The sequence below is a fragment of the Cynoglossus semilaevis genome, chromosome 19 (genome assembly GCF_000523025.1).
Source record: "Cynoglossus semilaevis isolate Cse_v1.0 chromosome 19, Cse_v1.0, whole genome shotgun sequence".
NCBI classification, from domain to species: Eukaryota; Metazoa; Chordata; class Actinopteri; order Pleuronectiformes; family Cynoglossidae; genus Cynoglossus; species Cynoglossus semilaevis.
The window spans coordinates 11,515,493-11,523,194 of NC_024325.1; the positions used below are offsets into that span (position 1 = coordinate 11,515,493).

General features: G+C 36.6%; 1 protein-coding gene across 1 annotated transcript in view; it reads right to left on the reverse strand.

Moving 5' to 3' along the window:
• Window positions 1-247: 247 nt before the first annotated feature.
• Window positions 248-7,702, reverse strand: part of ar (androgen receptor) — a gene marked incomplete in the record, with an annotated part of 17,917 nt that continues 10,462 nt past the window's right edge. The window contains 3 exon segments of the mRNA XM_008332997.2: window positions 248-4,138; window positions 4,477-4,628; window positions 4,878-5,008. Coding sequence (XP_008331219.2) covers window positions 3,950-4,138; window positions 4,477-4,628; window positions 4,878-5,008 — 472 coding nt within the window.

Genomic DNA, 7,702 nt, shown 5'->3' on the forward strand with positions numbered 1-7,702 from the left:
GCATTTTAAGGCATTTTGGGGACTGTTGCGTTGTGTTCTATACAGTAGACTTCTATCTGAGCATCATGTGACGTTTGGTTTCTCTCAGATTCCACCACATTTACATTATTTTGCAGTATCTACTGTGATCTGGACAAATGTCATTTATTTTTCTGCAGCGAGGTTCTCTTCCCTCAGAGGGCGGCCTGTTACTGTTCTATTTGTGTAGTCTGTCTTGTCAATAAAAAGAAAGGTAATTTAACAGTGGTGATGGTTTGATCAGCCAACGTCTGCTGTTTATTAAGTGTTTGCCATTTTTACAATTAACTGAACAAAAGGAATATGGAAATGACTTTGTTTATTCTTCTTTAAGATTCATTTTTTGTTTTAGGTGTGAATAGTGTGGAGTGTGTTGTCATGCTGAAATTGTGTCAAGGCACAGGTGCCCAATAAGTACATTGGTATCTACCAGTAGATCAAGGGCCCTCATGGGAATACAGCCGTGTGATTGGCTGCAAACGAACGAGATATCTGATTGGCTGCTTATGCGCTAGACGAGTCTCAAAAATCCACAGAAAAACTGCAGGGAGATTTACAAATTAAAAGCACGTTATAAATGCGTTAGACAATTCACAAATGTATTTTATGAACCTAACAAATATCTTCAGATGCATACATTTGTAATTTTTCAAAATACAGTTGTAAATATTCCAAATGCATTTGTAAATTTCTAAAGTGTGAATCCTTGTTTGTGTTTTTATTCTTTTTGAGACTGTTCTAGCTTCATACACAAAAGGTAGAAATTACACAAGTATAGAGAAATGTCTCGACACTAAAACAGAGAACAGACAAACTGCAGTAACATTATCATAAAACCCAAAAGCGCTCAGTGATGAAAGCTTAGTATAAGAAATGCACAGGTCTATCTACAGTAGTGTGGGCTCTAAAGGCACAGGACCAGTAGACATGCACTGATTAAAAAGAACCAGCATTTACCTAAACATAACTGTCAGACCAGCAGTGACAGAGCCACTCCTGACAAATCATTACAAATCACCTTTTTTGTGTTTACCTGGGAGTGAATGTGTATGAACTCAACTTTTCTCACGAGTGGTAATGTCATTTGCAAATTTTTCAAAATGTGTAAAAAAATTAATAAATAAAACAATAACCCAAACTAGTGTTTGTACTCCTGATACTGTTGTTTTTCTAATTTGATTGAAAAATGTACTTCCACGTTAACCAAAGCTATTCAAGTTGTGAAATTCGGCAACGATTATTTTCTACTTATTTCTTTATAAATTGACATCAGACATCAATGACATCATGTATGAATTAGGAATGATTAGGGACGTACAGCACCTCTAACTGTAGTGTAGTATAATCTACTACGCCACAGCAGTGATAATTTGGTAAAAATGTCAAGGACAAAAGTCAGTACCACTTTCATCCCGATGATAGTTTAAAAGTGTTAGTGTTTGTGTTCACCATCCATTTACATTAATATGTCATTGAACAACTGACAACTGAACTTTGCCTTAAGAGTTCTTAACATGCTACACTAGAGTTTAACCATGAATCAGAGGTCGGCAGTGAAGAGTCACAAAAACAGTCAAATATTCAACTGAACAGAACACAGTCATGCATTTTCTAGGACCCAGTGACTCCACAGTAGGGTTATTTCAAACAGCGAAATAGCTTTCTTTTCCAAAGAGCTAAATGCTACACATGTGCATGCAACTTATTTTATTACATTTACTTGAGCGTTAATTTATGTACTGTTTTTACAAAGGTGATGGACTTGGAGATATAAAACGTTGAATTGTAAATACGTCTTATCTTTCACAATCATTTTCAGCAGGGATGGCTCGAAACAACCTTCTCAGGTCCGATACTGAAACTTTGAGTATTTGCTGATACCGATATCAATACCCTTATTTGACTTGGAAGCAGAGAGAAGAGAGTCCTGGGTTGGATTCCCAGGGGAACCACATGCTTGGCACCTGCTGGGGGCAGCCTGTTAACAGCATATCTGCTGCTAACACTAGAATTTCCCAAATATGGGATGAAAATAGTTCAAATTATTAATAATAATTATATTTAATATTTGTCCTCCAGTATGCGGAGGGCAGTGTGCCTGTGTATGTCATGATGCACAAAGATCAGTTCTGCATTTGGGCTTTTCTGATTTTCATTCAAATGTAACCAGTATCTGTCTGAAGCCATCCCTACTTTCCAGGGTCTCTGGGCAAACTGGGGTCAATCCCAGCAGCCATCAGGCAAAAGCGGGCAACCAGTTAACCAGTCAAACACAGGACCATATATGGAGACAAACAACTATTCACACTTGCATTCACACCAATGATCGACTTTGAACATCCAATCAATCTGCATGATTTTGGAATGTAGACGTGGAAATATGAAGTAGCTAGAGAATTGTATTCCAGTCCAGATTGGAGTAGTTGGTTGCCTGTCTTTATCTGATGGCCTACAAAATTAAAGATGACTTAAAATTAATGTATTGTAGTCTGGGTACATTACTGCAGTAATCTATTCCTCCTAAATGGTAGGTGTTTAACAGTAATACTGTAGGTATAACAATCCGATACATAAAATTCACCCATCAGAAAAGTATTGAACAACAGGTGTACAAATCTGACGGAACAACAGCACGGCAGGAAATTGCCACCCAAGTCAACGTGCAAGTTTGGCTGTCTATTCCATTGACTTCACATTTAATTGTAAGATTGTAGCACATAGTTAGGAATATAAACATAACAGGGGGGAAATATCTGATTTTCATTTAGGTGCAATCCAACAGGGGAAATGTGAACTTGGAAGCACCTCAAAATGAAATATATGGATATAAAAACATTATTCATAAAAGGCATATTTTGCTAGGCAATGACTTAGACAAAGTAAATATTAATTCTGTGGCTACTTCAAATAGTACTTTGGACCCCTCACAAAATGTTGTTTTAACTTGTCCTCTCACCTAATTTAACCTGACATGATGACAATAAAGACTATTCTATTCTAATCAGGTCCAGTGATGACTTCACTGTCAACAACAACAAAGTATGTGTTCAAAAGAGATAGGTTTTTTTCCAGGGCTGTCGAGCAATTACATTTTTTAAATCAATTACTTCAGTGTAGCTGTGGGTTATTCACTAATAATCATGATTGTTAATACGTTTATTATATATATGTTTGTTCTCTTTAACTCCTACTGTTCTGCTCCTCTCACATTATTTGGAACAGGCAGAGAAGGCCTGTGAACCTTTGACCACAAAAACATGTTTAAACTGGTTGCTCTTTTCTGCGCTGCTAAAATGAACGCTCCTGTGATTGCCCAGCTCCCCTGAGCCTTTTTGAATGGCATATTCTTCACATTGTGCAGATTTTGTCATTTTTTGACCACGAGTACTCCTAAAAAGTATTTTTTTAAATCCTAAGTACAGCACTGTTTACAGGGCTGCCATGTTATCTCCAAGGAAAACCCCAATATAAACATAAACAAGTTTAAAATTGTATTTTACACAAGTTAACATTAAAAGTATTGAATGTACCACTACATAACATGGGTTAATAGTCAAAGTTAAAAAAACCTAAGTGTGCTTGGTGCCGTTGAACATTTGTTACATTTTAAATTGTAGAATGGACTCTACGTGTCCTTTGATTTTTTTTTCTGTGAAAGTTGAGTTTGTTGAACTCCTCTATCTGCCCAAGTAGAATATATAAATAAATAGCTAACAGTCTAAATTTTGCTCCAACCTCTAGCCTTCACTTAAACCATTTTTTCCTGTGACTTTTGGCCCAGCGTACTCACTCCTGACCTGTAAGTTGGGTTCATATTTGTAATAACAGTTCAGTCAGTTTTGTCTGCCAATTACAACTAAGAAGAGCGAAAACTTAAGCAATAAAATTACACAAGAAGACACAGTGAATAGCTCTTTGAGGAGAAATGACATTACGTACGCATGTTAAAGCCACCTTCCTGCTGCTCATGAAACATGAGAGGTTTGGCCAAACCAGTCAGCATCTTCGGTACATGCACAGAAATGATTTCTCCAAGCATCTCTGGGAAGTTGACCCTGCTTTGGTGTGACTGAGCCTGGACGAAAAGGTCAAAAGCAAACTGATGGAGCTGCTTTACCGTCTGAAACAAGAGCAAAACCACAAACATGTGACATAAGTTCAAATGTGTTTTTTTCTGCACTGTTTATTAAATGTGATTCCTACTCAGTTTCTCTTCATGTCACACCAGGCTGAGTCCCACCTCCATAGCCCTCGACCTTGCTTTCTTTCTATCTGGTCTTGTGAGGACACAAGCTGTTTAGCCTTCATAGCCATTACTTGTTTTGGTAGTAACACAGTCAAGCTTATTATTTTGCCATGTTTTGTGGAGTTACATACTATTATAGTCAGTTGTAGAAAGAAATGCATAAAGGAAGAACAAATATGCAAATAAAAGAACAATGTAGAAATGTTCCTCACCAGTTGGATTGAGTCCAGGACCCGGGTCAATTGGTAGAACCTCAGAGAACAATTGGTTGTGAGTCGACAGTTAATAAGTTGGCTGAGCTCCTTTATGTAGGTAGAACGGAGTTCATCGAAGAACTTTTGGTTTTTCAAACCCTCAACAGGAACTAGAAAAATTAGGAAAACACATTTTAAGTTCAGCAGATCGCTCAGCCTCACATCTTTGTTTCCAGCAAATCCAGAAAATGACTTTCTGTGATTTGTTTGCCAAATAAAGTGCATTGTCCTTCCTGATCATAACAGGTATCAGAGATATTTTGGGACATCTGACAGACCTATGCACATTGGAAACTGTGAAGCTTACAGTATTTAGATATCTCAAGGAGTTTTTGTTCCATAAAAAGTATGTAACTTACTAACGCCGAAGAGAAGCAAGGCCTTCATGCAGAGAAACTCTTCCTCGGTGAGCTGCAGCATCAAAAACTCCTGTGACAAATGTTGCATCCGTATACAGTGCTCGTACATGGTGGAGATGTGCATCCGATGTCTGCAGATGTTAAAAAAAAGGATAAAAATGGTGTTTGGAAACAATGACGGCAAAGAAAAAGCAAATGATTGTTTGTTTCTACAACAGCCCAAAAAGTTAAACTTAGAACATCACAATTTTACATTAGCAGAATCACTGATTTATTTCTCACTGGTTCAAAGGCAACATTTTTCCTGTTCACTGTGTCTAATTTCATTTTTACTATTACACTGTACTGTGATCCTTATGAATGTATGAAAGACCGTCTGTTGCCAAGCAGCATAAGTTAAATTCTGTGAATCTGCTCTATTTATGAAATTATTTATAGATATTATATCATAAACACTTCAAGTTTCCATGACACACACTTTTTTTTTTTTTTGGTGAAAACAAATAAATAAATAAAACTAACAAACGTGTGTACATTTTTTTGGTGCCAAGTTCTTACCACCTGACAGTTACTGACCAACGTTCCTTGTGATTATTATTTTTATGTATAGGCTAGAAGTGTGAGATTAAAAAAGTGGGGAAAAAAATAAATCCTGTTATCATGGTTTCAAGTGAGAGGTCAAACATCAAGGTCATACTGGGAACAGCAACAGGACCCAAGGTAGTTATACTGCATTAGCAAGGTCTCTCCCAGACAAAAATGTTTGACGTTATCTGGGGTTTCGAGCCGTTTAAAACTAAAACAGATGAACGACGCATCAAGCTTTTGTTGGCGATTAATCTGAACTGAATCAGACTTTGTGCAACTCTGCTTGTTGTTCATACGACCATCTTAAACTAAACATGAAGCTCATTACACATTAACTTCTGGAGGTATTCCTGAGTCCATTCCTTATGGACTATTGGCAAATATTTTTGTTTTGAACTCATTATCTTAAAATCTGCCACAAAAACTTCACATACGGTACAAGTTAGGCCATTGTGATTACTCAGATAAACAGATGTCTTCAACAGGCGGTTCACCGAGCTGAGGTGGTCCACAGAGCTACTACGGGGGTTCATAATATTTATTTTGTTATTACTTATGTTTTATTTATTATTTTAAGATTGCAAAAAATATCTAGCCATTTGAACCAGTTTCTGAAAACAGTATTTAACATACAAGATATTCGCTCAGATTCTTTCCAGGTGGTAATAAAATGTACCCTTTATGGTGGGTAAGTTCATTTATTTATGCTGTTTATTAAAAATGTCTTAAATCGGTCAATTAATTGAGTTTAATACTGTTCTTACATCTATATTTTATATACAGCCCCACGCCGTGTGTGTGCACTTTTTGTATTTGTTTATTAACTGACACTGCTATCTGTCAGGACACACTTACCCATATACTTCAGTGCCGTGCGTTGTCACACTTTGCTGCTATTTTGCATAATGATTGGGGAGTCACACTAAAGGACACTAAAAACAGTAAAGAGGAGAAGAAAACAACAGGCTAATGGTCCTCCTTTTTTGAATTTTCCACTTATGTCAATGTGGGCTGCTATTTACTGTTCAAACCTTTACTTAATTCTCATATTCCCTGACACTTGGACAGGTTAAAGAACAACCATTTTAAAGTGTATCGTGTGAGTGCAGCTGTACTGTGCAGATCTCAAATGTGTTTTTTTTTCTTTCTGGAAGCTGTCTAATGTGACCACAGTCTTATCTAATGGTCAGTGATCCTTTTTTTTTTTTTTTAAAGTTTTGCTCATTTGCTTCCTAGAATTTAGGTGTCACTTCAACACTCTATCCAACTATGTCACTGCAAATACGGGTGCAATTAAAGGGGTAGATGTGTGTGCTGTGACTCCATGAGTCAGTCACACTACCAACTGGAGAGTGTGCTTGAGAATAGGAATGCGAGGGGACAGAGGGAATCAACTATATTATTATATACAGTGTTGCCACTTAAATGACCAAAAACTTTTTTTTTTTGCGTAAATGTACCTTTTTAAAGGTCATTTATTCAAACTACATTTCCTTTTTATCTAAATGTTAACAGCCTTGCCACTGTGTGACCTCTGTCTAGAACACTACAGATAAATGTGGTGTGCTGCAGCAACACATGAGTTCCAATGAATTCACATTCCCGGAAATGTAAATACAGTGTATTCCATAATATTTTGAATCGAGAAACTATTGTCACCAAGTCAAGTGGGGACGATGGAGGGTTTTCTCATTAAATTTGCTAATACTTTCCTCTTCTGCTTTTCACAATCCTATTTTTGTAAAAATTGACTAAATGGGAATAAGAAATCAGGATGTGTAACTTGCAACATTTCATTTCTCTTATGAATGACTGATATTTATCTGAGAACACCAGGGCTGTAAGACATTAAAACCTAATGTTCTCTTTTAGTTTTTATCTAACATTCATCTGACTCTTTCTCTAAATTAATAACTTGTGTGAGAGAAATGAGAGATTTGAGTATTTTCTTAGTTTCAGAGATATAAAATGATTTTTTTTCTGGAAATATTTCCAGAAAAAATTTAAATAATTTGATTATAACGTGGAAAGTAAAATCACGGAATAGCAATGAGGGAACTAAGAGCCGAGGACGGACCAGTGTCTCTGTTGGGTGGAGTGTGTGAGCAGCCTACTCACTGGTGTCAGTTATATGATGAGGATCAGCGCCTTTTCCTCCTCTAATGTTTACAGATTGTTTTAGAGAAACAAATGAACAATAATTATAATTTAGAGCAGTACATACTCGTTAAACACCA